General features: G+C 46.0%; 1 protein-coding gene across 2 annotated transcripts in view; it reads left to right on the top strand.

Moving 5' to 3' along the window:
- LOC146196938 (carbonic anhydrase 7-like) overlaps positions 1–22490 on the top strand; it is a 110640-nt gene that overhangs the window by 81968 nt on the left and 6182 nt on the right. The window contains exons 3-9 of one of the 2 annotated variants that reach the window (XM_084598658.1): positions 2975–3157; positions 3904–4055; positions 5940–6032; positions 8171–8401; positions 9600–9752; positions 19589–19654; positions 21056–22136. In XM_084598658.1, coding sequence (XP_084454784.1) covers positions 2975–3157; positions 3904–4055; positions 5940–6032; positions 8171–8401; positions 9600–9752; positions 19589–19654; positions 21056–22136 — 1959 coding nt within the window. The remainder of the gene's footprint in view (positions 1–2974; positions 3158–3903; positions 4056–5939; positions 6033–8170; positions 8402–9599; positions 9753–19588; positions 19655–21055; positions 22137–22490) is intronic. The other variant, XM_084598659.1, reaches the window with a different exon arrangement.

The raw sequence follows: 22490 nt of genomic DNA, 5'->3' as shown, positions 1-22490 counted from the left end.
TTGGTGAAGGCAACGACGCTATCTCGAATGCTGATTACAGCCCCATGAAGGCGCAGAAAGTCCATGCCCAAGATGAGGTCTTTGCAACAGTCAGGGAGAATAACGAAACTGCCGACAAACACCGCGTTTCCTATTGCTATCCGGGCAGTGCACTTCCCTGTCGGTGCCAGTAGCTGACCCCCAGCACTTCTAATTACTGGCCCAGTCCATTCAGTTCTTACTTTACGCAGCGTATCAGCCAGTTTCTGGCTAATAATTGAAAAATCCGCTCCGGTATCCACTAGAGCATGTACCTCCAGCCCGTCAATAGAAACGGCGAGGTCAGCACTAACAATTTCATCCAGGTTGTTCGTCTTTTTCGGCATTTGCGGCGGAAGTGCAGCAAGGTCGGCGCTGTCAGCTTCGTCGTCGGGGCTGCTCATCTGGTGCGGCATTTTCGGCGGTAATGTAGGCGGCATTTTCGGCGGTAGTGCGGCGATGTCAATGTTAATGTTAACAGCGGCGTCAGAAGCACAGGTTGTCGGCGGTTGCGGCGGTGGTGAGGGGTTTGGCATTTTTCGACTGGTTGCAACCTCCCCTCGCGAGGTTGCGGCTGTTAGTTTCCCCGGTGAGGGCTCGGGGACCGCTGTCCGCTAGCGTCAGCAATGCTACGGCGCATTGGCGAAGGATAACGCTGTGGTGATGGGGAGGAGCGGCGGCGGAAGCCCCGGGACTTGTTTTCCCTGCTGACCGGTGGGTTGTCCTCGATTTGGGCAGTGTCGGCATTGAAGTGTTGGCGAGCAGAAGCAGGCGGAAAGGCTTGCCCCTCTTCGCGGTAGCGGCAGTACCGATACACGTGGCCAGGTTGTCCGCAGTAGAAACAGAGTGGCCGGTTATCATAACTGCGCCACCTGTCAGTTCGGCGTGGTTGAAAGCGCCTGGAAGGCGCCCACTGAGGTCCATGGAAGAGTCGCGTCTCCTGACGGCTCGATGAGCTCGATGGGGCGTAGTCTGGAGGCGGGCGACGAAGGACTGCGGCATAGCTCTCATGTTGCTGCTCCTGGTAAGGTGCAGGAACGTCGGCCGTGAAGCTGACCGGTTGTGGAGCGTGGTATGGCTCCGAAATAGCTGCCGCGTTGTCGACGGGGTGAGACTGGTTACATGGTGCAGACGGTGATAAGGCATACCGAATTTCATTCCTGACGGTTTCCACGAGGGCCTGTGATGACTGAGCCTTCGTAGCCGTAATTCGCTGGAGCTCCTCAAGGACAATTTCTCTAATGAGGTCTCGAAGAGCGGTCCTATCGGTTGCATTCAGCGCCGCCGCAGTCGTCGAAGCACAGTTAACGGGTCGGTTGTACTGGCGGCACCGGTCTTGTAGGGCTCGCTCTATAGCAGTAGCGTCCTTAACGAACTCTCTCACCGTTTTAGGTGGGTTGCGTACCAAGCCGGCAAACACCTGTTCTTTTACACCATGCATGAGATGCCGTAGCTTCCTTGGCTCACTCATATCAGGGTCGGCACGGCGAAAAAGGCGAGCCATGTCTTCCGCAAACATAGCCACGCTCTCATTTGGCTTCTGGATGCGCACTTCAAGCAGGCGCAGCGCATTGTCCCGTCGGTCAGTTCTCGCGAAAGTGTCGACCAGCTGGCAGCGGAAGTCATCCCATGTGGATAAGCTGGCCTCGTGGTTTTCAAACCACGTTCTAGCATTATCCTGAAGGGCAAAATAAACATTACAAAGCTTCTGGTCTGCGCTCCACTGGTTTATCTTGGCCACTCGCTCAAACTGGTCGAGCCAGTCCTCCACATCTTCAAACGCTTCCCCGCGAAAGCACTCTGGCACCTTGGTGTTCTGTAGAGTCACCGGCGTAGGGTTGGTATGTGCCATGGCTTGGGAGGTCTGAGGAACTTGGGCGTTAGAGGAGTCGTTCGGTAGGTGACTGTACTCCGGCGCTAGGCCTAGAAGGCGGCGGCTAGCACGATGGACAGGCGTGTCGACGTTTGGGATCCGCTGTGGACTGCCGGAAGGAGTCCTATGCATACCCCAGCGCGTTCCACCAGTGTCACGTCTCGGTAGAACACCAAGGAGGACCTAGCGATAGATGGTTTGAATGGTAGACCAGAACAAGTCTTGCGTTCAAGCTTCTTTCACTTCCAGGCTCGCGCTTGTCGTCCCAGATGCCATCTTTTGCGTCGTCTTCTACATGCGTCAATAATAATAATAATAATAATAATAATAATAATAATAATAATAATAATAATAATAATAATAATAATAATAATAAAGTAATAATAATAAAGCTTCCGCGTTATCGTCAAAGTTCCTGGATGCTTCTTATAGGGAGCAAAATACACGTACCTAGCCGTTTTTAGAGACAATCTAAAATTTTTGTACTTACTTCTTGTATCAAACGCCAATAATTAAAAAGTTATGTAAATAGCATTTACTACTTAATCAACTTCGGTGAGAGGAAAAAATACTGCACGCTAGACCGGGTGATTCCCAACAACTCGCAGTTGTTGTTGTTGTTGTTGTTGTTGTTGTTGTTGTTGTTGTCCTCTAATGTGATGGCACATACCCACACAGGGGGATCGGCCAAGAATTGGGGTGCAGAGATATTAGATTTTGAGATGTATAACTACATCGGAAAAATAAAAAATAGAAAATAAAAGATAGGGAATAGAAAAGGAAATGCAAATATGATAAACCAAAATATATAAGAGTAAATACTAACGCACGCAGTAGGAGAATAGTAAGATTTATATGTACAGATTAAAACTTCAAAGCATATTAGCCAGGTAGACGTTTTGTTTCTATTAAGAAGTTTTGAATGGCTTAGTTGGTTTTACGGTGTTAGGACACAGCTCTTCTTCTTCTTTTTTTTAATTTGATTGCATATAGCTGGGGCGCCTAGTAAAGGTTGGCTTGTTCGCTCGAGCAACCCCACCTGAGATACTGAAATTCTCGCTACAAGTCAAGTTTGTCACACAGGGCCGTTCAATTGGGACAACGTGGACACCAGCCCCAACATGAACCAGTGTGGCCTAAAGCATCAGTCACCTATCGACCTGGACGAACGCTACGCCGAGTTCGACCCAGCGCTCACGGAGATCACCTTCAGTGGCTACGACCGGGAGCTTGACAGCCCGTCCATCACGAACAATGGCCACACGGGTAGGTTATTGGCTAATTTCAGCCTTCTATTAAATTACAAGCAGTTTTTACATCCAGGTATATGTTTACCACACTGCGTGCTTATCAAACGACCTTCACTGTACGGTTGTGATCCGAGGAGAAGTTTTGTTTGTAAGCGTTAATTAAAACGAGCACCTGAAATGTAGTTGTTCCCAGGAGCGTTTGCAGGCTTAGGTCCGACAGTCCTTTTTCTATAACCCTTCGACATGCTATCTGCTGCGTGCCTGTATGGTTTAAAGGGTCTTTGAGGGCAATGGTCGGATACAATTTAAATCTGCAGTAACTGAAACACACACAATTCTTCCGCGATAGAAAATAGCCCGCTGTTAGGGCTTTTCTGATTACTTAAATAACAAGATAACCGACAGAGCAAATTAAAAGCGCAAGAATTTCGGTGCCCTTGTCTTGTTTGGTATCGTCAAAAATAAAAAGCTGATTCTGTTTGCTATTGAGCGGAGTGATACACATGCAGCGTACCACTGACCATAGTTATCAACTACAGTTTTCTTTTTTCTCACACACAAGAAAATTTTCTCGTTTTTTTTTTTTTTTTTTTTTTTTTTTTTTTGGCTGGGTAGGCTGACCATTTCCGTTGCCTGGCAATATTTTTGAAGTGAGCTGCTGTTCAATTCTGATGACTGTATATGCTTCTATACATTTTATGACATGATGCAAAGCGAAGCGGGGATAGATCCTTCTAAGGTCTTTATTCCGCGTCCTCACAGTGCAAGTGTCGGCGTCAGAGGATCCCAACCGGTACATCGAGGGCGCCAACCTTCCAGGAAGGTTCCAGTTCGCCCAGTTCCACTTCCACTGGGGCGCCAACTCGAGCAGGGGCTCGGAGCACACTATCCAAGGATTCCAGTTCCCATTGGAGGTTCGTGAGAGAAGCTCTGTCGCGGGTTTTCTCCCATACAAGCACTTCCCAGTTTCATGCACAATGCCCTTTAAACACGAATAATCCCTTAAGGGAGTAAAAAATTGTAGCATATGTTCTCTAGTGCACTATCTTGTTATGCCTCAGTATTCCATTCAAGCTATGGGGTAGATTTTCATCTCTAGAAATGCAGAATACGTATGATCGGCAAGGGAAGTTTATATTACCACGAAACATGCGAATCTATCGAAATTAACAAGATTTGAACCGAGGTTTCAATGTCTTCCGATTGCTAACCATAAAATGTCTGGCGCAGCCGTTAAAAGTCTCCTTCTATCGCTAATTGCATGAAATAAATATGATTTGAGATGGGCAATGTGCTTTCTTTGGCAATAGTATAGTATTCCATACATTTAGGGGTGAAAATATACCTCAGAGTTTTGAGAGAATGCCCTGGACCTACAAGAAACTGCGCTACAGGACTTGTGACCTCCTTTTTACTCCTTTATGGGCTTATTCCGTTTTAGAGTGTATGTCCTACTTTTGCTACAAAAAAAAAAAAAAAAAAAAAAATGAGCGAACTTAAGATAAAGGATAGAAGTAACACTACCGCGTCATTTTTTATTTCATGAGTCGGACACGACTGAACGACTTAACTGAACTGAGAAGTAAAGATTAGACAGTGGTGCCACATTACTAATTCCTCGAATAAGAGTGCTTAGGGAGTTATTTCGTTGCATCAAAGCTTAGTTCATTAAAAGACGAACACTTCCTCCTCACAGACAAATTATAGTCCTCGTTATATTTAACCGTTTTTCGAATTAAACTGCTGCATTTACGCCCCTTTTTCCCACTGTGGTTTAGGATTGAGAGTTAGAGGGATTATCCAGGAAATTATCCATTCGCTTAACTGTAGTGCAAGTACTTTATTTTTTTTTTTTACTTTATTTAGTAGTTATGGCAGCAAATGGCATATTAAACCGAAAAAAAAAAGAGCAGGTATTGCTGCATTCGTATACCCGGTTCGCCATTTTCACGGTTGTCTGTTGGTAAAATAAAAATTCGTAGGCGATGACAATGATTCACGCGACAAGGAACGTGTCGGCAATGTACTTATGGTGTGTGCAAAGTGCGATGAATGACAATGCGCAGAAAATCATCACTGTGAAATGTTTATTTATTTGCCTATTCACCCTAAGCATCATCATTTTTCTTATATTTAGGGGTGACATGATGAATTTGATCGATGCTAATTTTTTTTTTTTTTTCATTTCTTAGTCTTTTTGTTATATACAAATCTGTCGTTGTTTTTTTTTTATTTTTTTTTTTGCTCCCCTACAAGATTTAAATTTAGATTCTCTCTCCATTTTGCCATCTGTCAGCAGTGGAAGCTGGCCCTTGCCACCTGAAAGGTGGCAGAGGCTTCAGAACTACTGCGGCTCTTTCGTGGTGGTATGCATTGTATTGCCAACGCGATCAAAACGGCGAGTTGGGCAGTATATATGTGACAGGAAAAGACTGTGGAAAAGAAAATGCATAGAGTACATTTAGGACATTTAGGACATGGTCATTACGTAAGTTATGGCGCTCACTGATGTCATAAACTGTTAGGTGCGATCATATTTGTTTCGTTGTAATATATAATAATTATTTTGCTAGTCAAAGCTACTGGCATGCACTCCTCTTCTGTCCTGTGTTGTATTTTTTCTGCGCTTTCTTTCTTGTCATGGAGCGTCATTGCATCTTGGAAACCTTATCTTTCCAACTACTCCGTAATTAGGGCAAACACTATCCGCGTGTGCCTCTTGTATTCTGTCAGTGAAAGTTGACATCTCTCGTTCTGCCTGTCTGAAGTGCGGTGTGTCTGGTAAACTTTTATTGCAGCTTCATTTGGTGCACTTCAATGCCAAGTATGGCAGCGCTTCTGAAGCTATGAAGTACAAAGATGGACTCGCAGTCGTTGCCATCTACTTCGAGGTGAGTCAACGAAGGCACTTGGTAAACCCGGCGCCGGCGTTTTGAATTTTCACTGCGGTGTCTTTATAGTGCTCAGTTGTAGAGCAAAAGCACTATTTCTCTCATTCCAAACCTGAAGGTCGTCTGGCTCCGAACATTTGAACTTGAACTCTCGCGGTATGCAGCAATCATTGTCGTCGGTATCCAGTTTCAACTTCAACACACTTTCGCAGTGAATATCGTGGTTTTCATGAAGTTTCATCTGCACTTCTCATTCATTTAACCTAGATAAATACGCCATACACATGCTACATCCCGTTGAGTGCGGTCGAGGTCCGTGAGTGTAGTGTCGGACGAATCCACCAGGTGGCGTGAAAAAAGAGGCGGCGCGGGGTGTAGAGGAAACCACTCTCGCTAAGGACAGAGACCGCAGTCGTGCCAAACAGGCTGCCGAGACCATCGAACGAGAAGTCAGACTAGCCCGTTGACGAGAGGCTTACCAAGCGCGGAAGCGAGCTGTAACGCCGTGGTGGTCCCTTTGAAAACTGTTTCGGCGCGCCCGTCGGAGCAAGCGGCTCAAATGCAAAGGTCGATCGAGAAGCTTCAGAAGGAAATGCCGTGACGCCCCCACTGCGGAGTCGCGCCTCCCCACCCCCGTCGACATGGGCGCCAAGCCGTACGGCGACAGACTACATGGAAGACCCGAGAGCCGTCCGAAATAGGCGAGAAGGCATATCGCCCAAGCTTGCGTCCCACTGCAGGCTCCTGCCCTCCTCTCTTATTGCGAACGCAGCGAGACCATCGTGCGCTGGACGCGAGTTCTGGAAAGTTCGCGTGCACACTATAGAGGGCATGGAGGAAGGAAAGCTTTCCTTCCTCCATGATGGAGGGTATACAAAAAACCTTCAGTTATTTCATCACCTCTTTGGTACACGCCGACAGACCGGTGAGGAGGAGCATGTCTTCTAGAGATCTTCGGCGTTTTCGCAGACTGTCAGCGCCCTCTCCCCCTTCTAAAAAATTCGAGCATGGTTATTTGATAGCATGCCGCGCAGCGACTGTCAGTTCTGGATGAGGCTCCGACACCGGTAGCTGGCAGGCCCCGGCTTTAGAGAAAGGCGCGATCAACCAGCGGCGAGTTCAAGTGTTATGCAATGCTGCGTTTAGGTTAGGCAAGAATTTGTGCAGACGTATTGTACAATACGTCTGCACAAATTCTTGCATTGAAGTGCACGTCGCCTCTCTCTCTCTCTTTGTGATTACCTTTTTGCATTCTTTTCTTGTTACTGTTTATAAAGTTGTTTCGTCTATTGCGCCAAATTCGTCCCTCGTGCTTCCGTGTCACCTACACTTCGCCCGCTAAATTGACGGACACTTCGAAGGGTTGAGGTGCAAAAGAACATGAGAGGTGCTAAGGAAAGGAGAACAGATTGAACCAGATTTTACTCGAGCCAAGGTTGAAGCAGCAGCAGAGAGTGCGGCTGCGGCCGACCGCTCGCGCTCGTGGAACTAAGGATGATTGAACCTCTACAATATCTTTTTTGTCAGATAGATACTTTAATGCGACGTGTTACGTGGACATTTTGCAGGGGATATAAGCGCAGTAAATGCTTCCTTGCGTGCCGCTTTACTTTTGTGTAGTGTAGTAAACGTATTTGGGCGACGCCTTCGGTTTCGTGCTCTTGACTGTGTCGTGACAACCACAGCTTGAGCTCCACCCATTTGTTGTATGCATGCCTACACGTCTGTAGTCTGAACAGCTATCCAAGCTGTATAGCCTCTGCAAACAGCAACACAGGAAACCGATACAACTGCAGTTTATGCTCCTTCACCGCTGCTAGAGAATTTCCTACTGAAAAAAAGTCGTATAATTCAATAACAGCTCATACAAACATTTATCATATAATGTCATAAAAATATCATACGGAATATTTGGCAGTGACTGTCTATGATATGTCTATGACGTGGGATAAACCTTTTGCGGGGTTATTGCATCATACAACTTTTTTCGATAAGAAATTAGCACTGTTGTTTAGAACCATTGATATTTTACAGAATACAACACTAATGAAACGCTCCTCAATAGATGGGAGCTTATTCAGATGATCGATGTAGTCGGTGTATAGTGATATAAATTTCCGGCTCGCCCATGCTCGTAGGTGAGCCCGTCACCCAACGAGGACCTGAGCGTGGTCGTGGACGCTCTGAAAAACGTGAGGATGAGCGATCACAAGGGTTCCAGCCTGCAACAACCGATTGTACTGAGCCGCTTCTTGCCTAGAGTGACGCGTCAGTACTTCCGCTATCTGGGCTCCCTGACCACGCCCCCGTGCTCGGAAGCCGTCACTTTTACCGTTATGACCACAACGGTGCCCATCAGCGAAGAGCAGGTACGTTCCACAGGCGAAGGTCGAGTTGGATATTAGGTCCCTCATTTTTCATCAAACAATTGTTCCTTTAGTTGCTTTAACTTATTTTTGTCAGCCGCTGTATAGTATATAACTAGATGCAACCTAGGTACAACTAGGTGCAAACTATAGGTGGAATCCAAAAAAAAATATAACTGCGACTATCACTTTATGCTCCATTTCTTTTGGTTTTATGCGTGTTTCCCTTGTTGCGTCTGTCCGGATGCGCTTTAAAAGGACGCAATAGGTAGCCAGACTGCGTTTTTTATTGTGTCGTTGTAATATATACCTACATGATTGAGGCAAATTCAAGATGACGAAAAATTATCGCCATCGATTCTCTTGGATTCTTTTCTCACACAAAGGCATGCAGGCAGGCCGTAAATGACCCGTGCAAACTTGGTCACAATAGTGGAATGAATACAGGAGGTTGTTGAATAAGGGGCTAGAGACTGTCTGGCCGCTTTTAATACCGCTTACTGAGTGGCAGTATCAATCAATCAATCAATCAATCGCTGTTCTATATTCGCTAAACATTTGTGCTCCTTATTTAGCAAAATAATCTATTGTCCAATGCACAGAGTACAGCTACAAATAGAGAAACACGACCTTACACTGCGGCACTATATCCCAACCCCTAGAGGCAGAATGCCTTCCATTTGCGCCATTCAGCCGCGGAATGCACGTGCTTCAGACGTGTTTCAGAGCGCATTTCAGAACGGAAAACAACAAAGCGAGCGAAACTGTTTCTGCCTTTCCGTGGTTTTCCTAGATATGATTTCTTTCTCTTTCTCTGTGGAACCATGTAGAGCATTGAAAGCTAAAGCTGTCGTTTTCTACGCAGTGGCTGACATCGCAAAATTGCTCGTGAAAAAAACATTTCTCTCATTATAGACCACTGTCACCGGTGCGCGCTGGAAAAGCTGTAGGAACCAATCAGATGTACTATTTGCGCGCAAGGGCTACATAGTTTCGTCCTTTGATCGCCTGACCGGTTTATGAGGCTCGGCCCTACAGCGGTCTGTAGGGCCCAACTCGTTCGTTTTCTCTGCTATGAACACGAGCAGGTGGAGTTCATATATATACGCTCAATTCAGCAGGTTTCGACTGAGCATCTAGTAATAATGCGCGTCCGCATTCTTCTCTTTTTTTCATTTGCCGACCGGCCGACAACACACAGCTCCAGCAGTTCCGGCTCCTCCGCACCGGAAGTGATGAAAGCTCCCCTCCACTGGTGGACAACTTCCGGCCCACGTTCCCGCTCAACGGCCGGCGCGTGTTCAAGAGCTTCCCGTCGTCGGCGACGATCCTGGGACCCGAGGGTTTCCCTTCGGTACTGCTCTGTCTCCTTGCCTTGGGTGGTGGACGGCTGTTCATGCTGCAAAAGTGAACTCTCGCCCGCTCGGTGTCCTCGCCGCAGCCGCTGCTTGTTCCTCCTCCGCCAAAACTGCATCTGGTCCGCCGCCCCTGCATCTACGCAGACACGCAAACACACACAGAGGACATGTCATTCACACCCGAAGAAGACACACACACACAACAGCGACCGCTGGCTACCTTGCAGCCAGCATCGATTGTAGTATACGTGTAGAGAGTGCGTTTAGTGATCACACATACCCTTCTGGAAAGCATAGGTGGCGCACCGAGAGGTCTTTCTTGTGCGAGCACTTCAGTCAGCTCGCAGCACCACGAACTATACTGCAGCGTATTGTGTGCAAAGTGCCGATAGGAACGTTATGTAGAGCACGAAGTTTCCTGGTTAACCTGTAAGAGCTTATCCTGTTGAACCTAAAGCAGATGAATCAAAGTTTTGCTGAGTGATAGCTACAGGTGAAGGCTTCCAGGCCAACTATGGCCGTGATCTGGGAGCAAGAGGTTACACTCAGGCCGCTGGTGGTCGCTCTAGTTGAAAACGAGAGTTTATTGTAGCCGTTCGTGTTCTGTTACGTTGTGTAGACCGAGAAATAATTATAAATTCGAAAATAGGATCTTTTTTCCGGCAAATGCGCCAAGAAATGTGCGTCGTTCTGTCGTACTGTTTCTGCCAAACAACGCCAGAGATCGATTGCGGCTTTTCTTGGAAAAATGTTTTCTTCTTTTTTTTTTTTTTTTTTTTTTTTTCAAGTACCTACGATAAAATCAGAGTAGTATTTGCCTCTGATTTGGCGAGATTTGTAACGTACAGAAAAAGCCGGCTATTTCGGAAAGTTCGCGCACGTTGCTTCCGATTTCGTGGTTAAGATTATTATTGTTGTTGTGGTTATGACAAGGCTGTACCCTTGTATAAGGCTGGTGAATTATGGACTTTGTCAATCTCGCAATTTATTTTTATTTACAGCGTCAGCTAAGGAAGAGGCGACGTGCATGCAACTGCAGTTACCATGAACTAAGCTTTCGCAGTTTTCAAACAATCTTTTCTTTTTAGAAAACGGCAGTCCGAATGCGCGCAAGCTATTCGCTCTCGAAGGTACTACTTCTATAATTTCTCATTTATTTTTGCTCAATGGTTTCTTTCGGAAGGCGATTCATTTTAGGACAGGATGTTTTCGTTGGCTTTCATGGAGTTCTTTGAGAGTGGGACGGCCGACATATATGGCTTCAAACACTTGCTGTCGCACCGACGTGTTCGCAGCTGTCCAATTTGAAATAAGTTTTATTTCTGGAATGTTTGATATTTTTCACACAGCTGTGGAGCGCTTAACGGCTTTGGAAAGAGTTTCAAAATCGTTCATCAAGTATTTTTTCTCTTTCTCTGCAAGCTCGACAGAGAGTTTAGACAAAGAAGTTTCATGGGCATCATTTAAAAGTTATTGAAGAATACAGCAGTATGAAGACTGAACTATCCAACGAAAAACCTGGCATCTGTTGCTGATTAGGATGAGAAATAGAAGGAATCATGCTTGGTCGATGCGAACCTCGAGAAGGCACACGCATCCAGAAAAAAAAAAGATACAGAAGCATGGAATCGGGTCCATCATATGTGCTAGCCTTGTACTTACCGCTACCTTGGAGGCCATAGGTATATTAAGCGTTACCTAACAATTGCTCGATTATTTCGCACGGTGACAGACACTGGTTTGTAGTTAACGGAGTATTTTTTTTTTTTCAGTATAATGAACCATATTAGCTTCGCTTTTATATTTTACAGTATGTGCTATCTTTGCTTGCTCTGGTCACTCGCAAAAGAAAAAAAGGTCGTGCGTTTTTAGTGCCGTTATAAGTGCTGAATAGTTAAAGACCTAAAATAGTTTCATTTAACTTCACTGAATAGTTAGAAGCACTTTAACAATTACCCCTAGTGTCACCTGCCCGGGCTGGCCAGATTCTCGAAGCCGCATTAGTTGGTAGAGTGCTAAAATATATTATTAGTTTGCTTCTCTTATGCGCGGAGTATATGTCAGTTCGTTCTACATACCACTCCACTGTTAAGCAGCCGAAAGTGTGCTACCTTCTTGCCGTTGTTTTGCCACAGCAATGAACAAGCATAAAGACATGACTTGCTGCCGGCTCTCTCTTATAGCTGAAACTATTTTATTGCGTACAAAGGACGAGCATGTCGGAAGGAACATTTTGATGTTGCCCACGTTGTCTTCGTTCTTCTCAGTTTATTATCAATGTTTGGGTAAAAAAGGAAATCATGTTATAACCCATTTGTTTAATGCGCTGTGCGAAAACTGGGTTTCGCGTCCAGGACACGCTCCGCCGGTACTTTCAAAGCTTGCACGCACTGTAAATATAATTACAGCTGCAGTTCCGTGGCTAAGCTCACACCCTCCTGAAAGAGTGCATTGAGGTACGGACGTACCCTTTCTGCAGGGTGCGAGTTATAAACACGGAGAAGAAGTGCGATTTTGTTTACCGTGTATGCATAAGCCAGAGGTGTCTTAGGGCGACCCCGTGTGATCGCACGTCGGTTGTGCCAAAATGAGGAGGTTAACACGTCCATCAATGCGCCCTCGTTCGAGTGAATCATTCGACAACACGCGATATGCATCGTGTTAAGGCTGTATACGTGTTTGAGCGGAATCCGTGAAGACATGCTCCATGAAGATGCACATAGTGAATGCCTAGGCTTTTACAGAAATGTTAGTAGTGTCTGTCTTCCAGGAATGGAGGTTTTCAGTGTGGCAGCTTTACTTCGTAGTACAGAGACCTTATATATACCGGGATTTTACTTGCGGAGCCACTAGTTGCGTCTTTGGACTGTCTCTCAATCGGATGTCTAATGGCGTTATCGTATAGTAGCCTGTCCGTTTACTTCTTTTTTCTCTTATTTTCGCAAGGGTTGTTAAGAGACGTCTGAGAGGCATTGTGCTCCAGTTAGTCATGGGGCCGTCAGTTGTTGTCTTGTTGTCTTGTCATCTTCTTTGAGGGTATTATCGGCATTGTGACGAACGCTTCAGGCGGTCTATGTGCAGCCAGACTCCAGGGCTGAATTGTTTTCAACTCCGGGAGGCTTGAATTTCACCCTCCCGGTTGTCGAAGTCCTTGTTGTGTGAAATATTTACTTCGAGTGAAAGTTTTACATTACCTCATCTGCTACGATAGCCTATGCATGATTTTGTTTCCGATATGTACGAAAGCTGAGTAATTTGCTACACGTAGTTGACAGCCTTTGCTCTTAACTATAATGGCCATGGCGTGTGAGAGTATTAACTGGTATATACAATTTATAGGTCAATTGATGTCAGTGCTATGCAGCATTTGTTTATCTAGAGCCGAGAACAAGGTCGTAAACTATTTTTCTTGAAGCCGAAATTACGTAAACATGTGCGGTGTCGACAGATGACTTCGTTCGCTTGCTAAAGAACAAAATAATTGAGATTTCAAGGGGACTGCGCTATGAGCTGAAGAGAAATTTAGCTCCCTAGACAATTTCGAACTGTTAGTAACGCAATATAAAAAGCATAACTTTTTGTTCTTGTAGCAGTTGTTACTATTTTGAGAAAGTGACTTGGATACATCTTCGCACTTATTGCTTACAAAGTTTCGCTTTCTTCCAAGCTGGCATTGCCAGCGTGCTGTGAAAGAATAATGTTTTATGAAGAGAGATTGCCCCAATGATTGGAACATTACGGGTTACATGTTGCTTTGTCTAGACAAATATGTTGACATGAAAAAACAAATAGAAAAAGGATTGAACAGTAGCTCGTGCGCAAGGTGGCAAGTTTAAATGTATTTACTGTAATAATACTTTAGAGTGTTTAATTATGCAGCATTGTGACCCATTCTTTACACCAAAATGACTAAAGTAGCAGTCTTAAAGGAACATGCAATGTCCGCATCTAGTTTCTGCACTCTTAAAAACACGAATCACCAATTCTCATGGCCGCACTTAGTACGGCTTTTTTGTAACTGGTGAATGGTTCTGAAAGTTTCGTCGCAGGCAAGCTATACACATGCCTTTTTGAACAATTGTGAAAAGAAAAATCGAGGGCAAAGAGCACCATTGGACGCCTGGCCATTTAAACTCGATTTCCATGTCCATGGGTTCCACAATTGCCTATAACCCTCATTGTGGAGGTGAAAACTGAACGCAGTGCAACTGCTGACACGACGATTTTGGACTGACCGCGGTTTAGCCTTTATGGTCAGCAGATACAGAGCTGGGCTACCCATATAACGGGTAGCCGAGTTAAGTCTTACTGTTCTACGATGGTGCGTCAACGTTACGTCAGGTTATTTTTTTTTTCGTTGGAAGCTCACGTACACAAGTCCTCTTGATGCGACGCATTGCTGTGTGTGGTGGTGAACTCATAACACGGTGCCACGCAGCGTGAAGCGCTCTCAGTTCCTGGAGTCTTAACGTGCGCTGCAAGTCGTTTCGTTTCTTGTACACACATCATGCTTCGTCCGATGTTACCTGTTGTTACCATTGTTGTTGTTATTGTTATTGCTCTTGTAATAGTTATTTAATTTCACAGTTTCTGTAATCGCGTCTCGTTTTCTTTGTGTAAAGTTACGTTATTGTTGAGCGACCGTCAAGATATACTGTAAAAATAACCGCAGTAATACGCCCGCACTTGGGAGCGAAACGAGCTAGCCTTAAGTCGAGACTGTTCTTAACGACTTGCTGTGCGAGTTTCGTGCAATTCCGGCGCATACAACAGATGGCGTTGGCTATGTTTTTTTTTTTTTTTTTTGTAAAGAAAACACTTGCTGCGAATTACCTTTCTCTACGGGAATCATGGAAGCGATGCGCGGATCCTTTTACGTCAGTGAATGGTCTCGAGCTCTGTCACGGTTTTGGAGAACAACCGGTTACTTGGTTGACTCGGTGATTGCGTAACAGATCGGTTCGAGGTTGCTTCTTGCGTTGTCTGAACTGGATGCGCGGGAGTTCGCGTAGCGTTCGACATGCATAATTATCCCGCAGTCAAAAAAAAAACAAAAAACGGTGGGTGCTGCTTGTTGGATTTGTTTGTTATGCGACGCGCCCGCCGCCTCGACCTCCGTTGGTGCCTGGTACACACAGACCGTTCTTCGCCGTTTCGAGTGGCGTCAAAATGCGACGCAACAAGTGAGACGAAATGAAAAATAAAAACGCAAGGAGTTTATATTTATTCCACAATAAAGGACTTGTTCGTTTGACGAAGCTGCGTTCACGCCTGTTTCTTCTCTTTCGTTATTTTTTTTTTTTTTTAACATTTAGCCACCACGCTCAGCTCTGGACAATCTCAATGCGTACGCATTTGATTCTGAATTCTTTTAATGATAGGTTGTTGGTGCGCATTAAAGTGCTGGTGAGCACTGAACTCTGCCAGTTTGTCTGTTGCGCCATCAGCCGCTGATGATCGCGCTTTGTTTTACGGCCCGAATGCCTGCATATGCCCCATGTTCGCACTTGAAGGTATGCATAGATTTTTAAAGAGGACAGCTTGTGAAGACGACGAAAATGTTTTTGTAAATGACATCGCGACAGCATGGAACTTTTGCGAGGTAACCAAGAATATATTGAAGGTTTTCAACAAACTTGTCAAACAAACAAACTTTTTTTTTTTTTTTAGCTATCCGAAGCAATTGAAGCGCTCACTACCAGCCCGAAAAACCGGGTTTGGTGCAATACTGGCCAGTTTCTACTACACATTTAGATAAAGAATCGCTCAATCTGGAAATTAACTAATCGCTTATTCAATCCGGCAATAGTTCATTCACTCTGCTAATGAATGAATAATCAATCAACTAGGCAGTAGCTCGGTCATTCAGCTTTTTCATTGACCATAATGCAGTTTTTGCCATTATTTTTCTTGTGCAGAGCATCAAGTTCTTCAGCAAGGTACTCAGTAATTAATAAGTAACAATTAACAGATCGGGAAGTAGATAGATGTGAACAAAGTTGTGTTCGTTTTGTTGCGATTAAACACCATACTCAGAACACTGAAGGCCGCCCAGTTTACTTGTTTAAAGGTTCTATCAGCAGAAGTTTTACTTGTTTCAATCGATGTGTGTTAATTGCGAAAGTCTGTGTGCAGCGAGTCATATCCACAGCTCCCATGGCTTCCCTGCTTCTTGTGTTTGCTTGTCTGCCATATATATAGTCTCACAAGAACAGCCGTCTGCATCGTCAGGGTGAATTTGTGTTGGGTGTTCCATGCACGCTCTGCCTTTCTGTGCCCCGTGCTTCCTTTCCTCTCTACTTTTCACTGCTGTCTGTTTTGGCAAACTCTTATTCAAGGCTATGGTTTATTTCCTAACCTTGGGGTGGTTGTGCGGTGTGGTGTGGTGTGGTGTGGTGTGGTGTGGTATGGTATGGTATGGTATGGTATGGTATGGTATGGTATGGTATGGTATGGTATGGTATGGTATGGTATGGTATGGTATGGTATGGTATGGTATGGTATGATGTACCCCCCGAAGGACACTGTAGGGGAGGGCTCCGGAATAATTTCGATCCCCTGGCGTTTTTTAACTAGTATAGACGCCGAAGCAACACAACTTCGTTGGCCACGGCGTCCTGCTGACGGAAGTTTAAAAGTACTGTTGTGGACCGGAGTTCTCTACAATACGGCGCGCCTTGCAGACCATACGTGCGGGACAATAACACCCTTTGCGTGAAAGCCGCACTTTTTTTTTTTTTTAGCGTTCCTTTCTTCCTTCATTTCGATGTTTTTTGTTTGTTTATTAATTTGTTTGTTTAATGTTGCCGATGAGCCTATATTGGCAGACTTCGATATTGTTGCACTTAGCTACGTTATGGCTTCTAAATTCGGTCGATCCTGGCTACACGCTTCTCCCGCCCGCTGCTCACCAAGAATTTTCTTCACTATCAGTGCAGACATTTTGAAACAAGAAGGCTGGTCTAAATTGCGAGGATACCAGACGTCCGGAAAGCACGCGTAATGAAGCAGAAGTGATTGCGGGCGCTGCCGTGAATTATCTTTAGGCTTCCTTGCGCAACAGTTGCCAGCCAAGTTAGTGTTCTTAGTCCTTACAAAGGCAAGATAATACTACTGATAACCTAAAGGGAAACCTTCACTACGCAGCGCCTGAGAGCAGAACCAATTCATGTTGCGCATAAAAAAAAATCCACTTCCATCCTTCAATTATGCAAAGAAAGAAAGAAAGAAAGAAAGAAAGAAAGAAAGAAAGAAAGAAAGAAAGAAAGAAAGAAAGAAAGAAAGAAAGAAAGAAAGAAAGAAAGAAAGAAAGAAAGAAAGAAAGAAAGAAAGAAAGAAAGAAAGAAAGAAAGAAAGAAAGGTTAGGGCGCTCGACTGCTTTGCCCAAGCATGCGGGATCGAATCCCGACCGCGGCCGCCACTTTTTAACGGAGGCAAAAAGCAAGGCTCCCGTGTACTGTGCAATGTCAGTGCACGTTAAAGAACCCTCGTTGGTCGAAATTTCCGGAGCCATCCACTACCGTGCCTCTCATAGCCTGAGTAACTTCGGGACGCAAAACCCATAAAACCAAGCCAAAACGAACTCCCAGTGACAAAATGCATCTTTAAAAAACTGGTTTTTAGCTCATCCGCACTCCCAAGATGGCGCCCAGCTACGTCTCTTGATTCTAGCCTGACTAGCAAGCCACCATTCAGCCAGACAAGGATTACTGCGCTGCTAGTGACAGCGCATCTGATATGAATGTACCTGCCAGAAGCAATTTTGTAGATTAGCACGATTACATTCCCATTATTAAGGAAGTAAAAACGAATAAAAGAATACTTCAACTAATGTGACAACGCCCTCTTTAATGAAAACTAGCCTAGATCATCGCTAATTTTAAAGTTCCGCCATTATTTCTGAGTGTTCTTCCAGCAGATACGACTGCAGTTTTCATGGTTGCACCTTTTTTATTCAAAACTCAGCGCGTCTCACTTCCAGACGTGTCTTCCTACTAACTGCTGATGCACTCATGCGAATCTTCTCGAGTCGAATTCACTTCATTTGAGACCAGCTCGAATGCGAAAGATTTTTTAAGCTTATATACAGGGATGAAAAAAATGCAATGTTCGCGCTATAGCTCTCTTTCCAGCTATCTGTTAGCTACGGCTAGCGAAGAAGCCACTCTTAAGCACGAAAAGATGTGCGCGATGTTGGTGTGCGCGCATGCGCAATATATAGGATGCCAGCAAGGGCGCCCCACAGTCACAAAATTAGCAGCCTTAGCACAACCTCCTCATAACACTTTAGCCTCTTACGAGCGAGTGTGTCAGCTCTGCGAGAGTTAGCAAGCAAACGCGCTTTGAGGGGCGGGTGCGAGTTCTACAATATTGATTGATTTATAGGAAGGGAAAGGCGTGGTAATTGTCTCACTCGTTTTCTGTGGACACCTCCACCGCGCCGTAAGGTAAGGGAGGAAGGTGGGAGTGAAAGTGGAAAGATAGAAAGAGGAGCCGTAGTGGAGAGGTACGGAGTAATTTCTACCACCTGGGAATCGTTAACGTGCGCTGACATCGCACAGCACACGAACGCCTCTTCGTTTCGCCTCCATCGAAACGCAGCCGCTGAGGTCGGGTTCGAACCCGGGTACTCCGTCGGAGCACAGTAGTCGGGAATCTTACCACTGCACTCTACAATATTGAACTCGCCAATATATATACGTAAGAGGGGTGTGAGTGTTACTCCAGCCACCTTAACATCTGTGGGGACCCGAGAGCTTTAAACATGGGGTCATCGACCTGCCAAAGCCAGAGTAGCGCGGGAGAGTTTTCCACTGCGGTTTTCCGCCGCTTTGTGTTTACTATCACGCACGCGTCTCATTCCGTGTCAACGGGAAGAAGGACAGACGATCGCTTTTTTGTCGCTCCTAGTCCTCGGCACGCGCGGGGAACGCGTCCGGTCGACAACACTCGATTCGAAAAGGAAAGCCTGCAGTTGCACAGCGAGCGTGAAATATCCGCCGCCTTATGTCTTCCGCATCTTGATTCGTCGCTCGAGACCCGGGTAGACTTGTCAAAGCAGACACGCGCGTAGGAAACTATTCAGAGAACTCTTATGAAGCGAACTATATGCCATTTAGCTTCTCAAAGGGGCTGCAAGGTTATCTTTACAGAAGACTCCTGACAACTTTTGATCCCACGACGTTGGCCTTGCCAGCCGATCGCTGAGAACGCTGGTCCACCGCGGAGAGGTCGGACAATACATGTCTACGAGCCCAACCATAGGACTAGCAAATTTTATTTCATTGTTCTTGCGAAGACAGGAGGACAGCTAGCATTAGATGTAGAAAAAAAAGGAATTTTTGTACTTGATGGTTGAGGGTTTAAGTCCACCAGGAAGATTATGACAGTGTAGCATACTGTCTGAGGTGGCACGCTTAGAGATCGAGGCATTGCGGACTTGCAGCGTTACTAAAGAGCAAATAACATGCACGTGGCCTCAAAACCGACAAGTTCGAACCCACGGCAGTCCCGTCAGTTGCAGTGAACAAGGGCGGTCAAAGCAAAGGTAAATAACGCAATAAAATTTTGACATTTATTTTGGGCCGCGTTACTATTACAAATTCACAGATCTGAAAGTCATTAAGAGAAAGGTAGCCCTGCATGCTGATGTACTGCATTGGGAGTGGACCGGAATCATCGATCGGTGAGACCCGATCAGCAGTTTGGCTTCGTAGAAATATTACAAATTACAACGACCGTGGAATTCCAGAAGCAGAGCTATTGACTCTCATATAGTTACCTTCCACATTCGGTGCATGGTTTCGAAGGGTTTGCTCTCTCTGACTTTCAGCTGCAGAGCCCCGACCAAGACTCGTACGAAATCCTCAGCCAGTCCGGATTCGACGACCGATTCAAGGTAAGTAGGTGCCTGCCCGGTGCACGCGGATTCCAGACGCACAAGAGGCAACTTATTGAGTCTTAGAAAATAGTACTGAGAGCAGCTAGAAGGGGCGTGAATAGTTCATGTGACCATTGCGCACGAAAATTTGGTCGGCATCATTGCTGTAAAAGTGCTTTCGATTAAACTGCAAATTAGCCAAAGACAGCCTTGAGCTGAGGGCGTAGAGATGGCTTACTAAATGCATCTTGTATGAACAGATCACGTGTTTCTGTCGGCGTAGATTTATATAGGTAGCGGTTTTGTCGACAGCAGCTTTCCCGAGTGGCAAAATCGGCGCTGTTTCCAGCTCCGGCAACACTAAAAGCTAAAATGAATATCCGAGCTGCAGCTTTGTGCATTTCAAACGTCAGTTTAAAGGTCACGCCTGCTGGGAGGAGCCAGACGATATTTGCGTTCGCGTTAAATAAAAGAAAATATTTTTATATGTACTAAAACCTTCTTTCATTGCCGAAGTCATGTAAAAATTCAAATTTAATTAAGCTCGTTTCAAAATTACGGCTGCATAAATTTAGCGACATGACAACAGTGATTCGAATGCACGTACGGTAAACCAAAATACGTAAGCCGCACAAGAGCTGCCATTGACTAGCTCAGAAGAGCATAGCTGGGTAGCCTAGATCGACGTGTCCAAGATGTGCTCAAAATGGTGGAGCCTGCAAAAATTTAGAAGTCGTGGTAAGCCGAAATATTACCTTTCTCTTGGACAAAGGTTTCTCTTGACATGCTCATACTTTCCTCCAAATGTTTTTTGTTACCATGAAGGGCTTGTTCTCTCCTACGTGTAAGTATGTGCAGATCCGCGTTCACAGATATTCAGGCCAACAAAGCTGGACGTACACGTCTAGGAGTATGGAACGAAACCCCGTAAATGCTCATCTTACAGGGCAGGGAAGAAAGTCAGATATATTCTACCTCAAAATATCTGGAAAACAGAGAAGGAAAACTAATAAAGGTGGTTGTATGTCACCTTCGAGAACTACAGCATGGTAGTACAGAATGTGTCTTCCTTGCGTCGCTTTACTAAAAGAAGTAGCGAAAGGGCAGTTATACGCTCCGCTGTGAATGGGATTAAATATGCATTAAGTGCCTGCTAGCAGAGATTAACTGCATAAAGAATGCAAAATAAAGCGAAAATTTTATCATGTCTCTGGCCATCAGCATAAGGTCAGCTGAACGTGGAACATTATCGCGTAGCGTCCACGTTCTGGGTTTGCCCTTACTGCACTCCTTATATGGTTCAGCCTGAAACAGGGGTTTGATTCGCGGCAGCCACAATAAGCAAACATGTACACCCTGGACCAAGACTTAATATTTTTCTTTTTCTGACCGAGATCCAAATCCCCTTACTACCTCCAGAAACCTAATCGCAAACCTAGTGGCAACAGGCAAGGCAACCGACTCAACCAAGGACGCCCTCAAACCTCATCCCGGCCCCGAGGGAACTCGCGCCCTGGAGGTTTTTCGCGACCCCGAGATTCTTCCATCCCAGGCCTTGACTTCCCGCGAAACAACGACTTCGAACCCTCGCGACCTCGAGATTTCTCGCGAGGTGACGACGGACCTCGAGAATTTCCACGAAATGACGGCCCATCCCGCTCGCGCGGAGACTCCTCGCGTCCGCGAGACTCTTCTCTACCAGGCCGAGACCTACCGCGACACAACGGCTTCGGGTCCTCGCGACCTCGAGATTTCCCGCGAGCCGACGATGGACCCCGAGAATTTCCACGAAATGACGGGCCATTCCGCTCGCACAGCGACTCGTCTTCGCGTCCGCGAGACCTGCCAGGCCGAGACATACCGCGAGACAACGCCTTCGGGTCCTCGCGACCTCGAGATTTCCAGAGAGGGGACGATGGACCCCGAGAATTTCCAAGAAATGACGGTCCATCCGGCTCGCGCGGAGACTCCTCGCGTCCACGTGAATCTTCGCGCCCTCGAGACTCACACCGACCTCAGGGTTCTTCCGAACGTCGCCCCCAGCAGGACTCCCCGCGCCGCCAGAGCAACCGTGACGACGAAGGCTTTCCCGGCCGACGAGAGTTTTCCCGAGACTCCCCTTCCAGTCCTCCCAGAAGCTCTAGAGGCCCCGAAGAATTCCCGCACCTCCAGAGCGTGCCTGGCCCGGATGATTTTGCACCTTCAGTGAGCGATCAGGGTTCAAGAGGCTTCTTGCGAAACAGGGATATCGAAGGACCCGAGCAGTTTCCAGGTCCCCAAAGATCCCCCAACCCCAAACAGTTCCCCAATACCCAGAAATTTTCCGGCCCTGAGCAGTTTTCAGGTCCCTGGCAGTCTGGCCCACGGCAGTTCCCCGGTCCCGAGCAGTCTTCCAGTCCCGAGCAGCAACCGTTTCCACGTCCCCGGGGGTTCACTGGAGAGTTCCAGGAGACTCCGTTTCTCCAAGAGTCGCGTTCCCAGGAATTTCCACGTGGATCTGGTAGGCTTACCTTTGTAGGCTGACTGTATCTCAGTATCAAGCAGCCGCGGGGACTTTATCTCCAAGTCCCCCAGTAGAGGATGGAGTCAATGCGTATGCGAGCATCACCGCTAAATAGCGCGTACTTAGCGGTGTTATTAACATGTACTTTGACTGGCAGTACATTCTAGCGGATTTGTTTGAAAAACCATGTTTCATAGTTAAATTAAGGACGATTGGTCATGTAGCAATCTACATATTATGAGATGGCTGCAATGTACTGTGCAAAATTCTTAAGCTAAATGTACAGTGTTCTGCAACTTTATCGGAGACGTTTTCATGAATTCTCCCGTCTCAACCGGAGGATAATTCGCA

This window comes from Amblyomma maculatum, chromosome 3, assembly GCF_055883805.1.
Source record: "Amblyomma maculatum isolate TAMU_Amacu chromosome 3, ASM5588380v1, whole genome shotgun sequence".
Lineage (NCBI taxonomy): Eukaryota > Metazoa > Arthropoda > Arachnida > Ixodida > Ixodidae > Amblyomma > Amblyomma maculatum.
The sequence above is the reverse complement of the archived record's forward strand: the minus strand, read 5'-3'. Positions and strand labels throughout refer to the sequence as shown.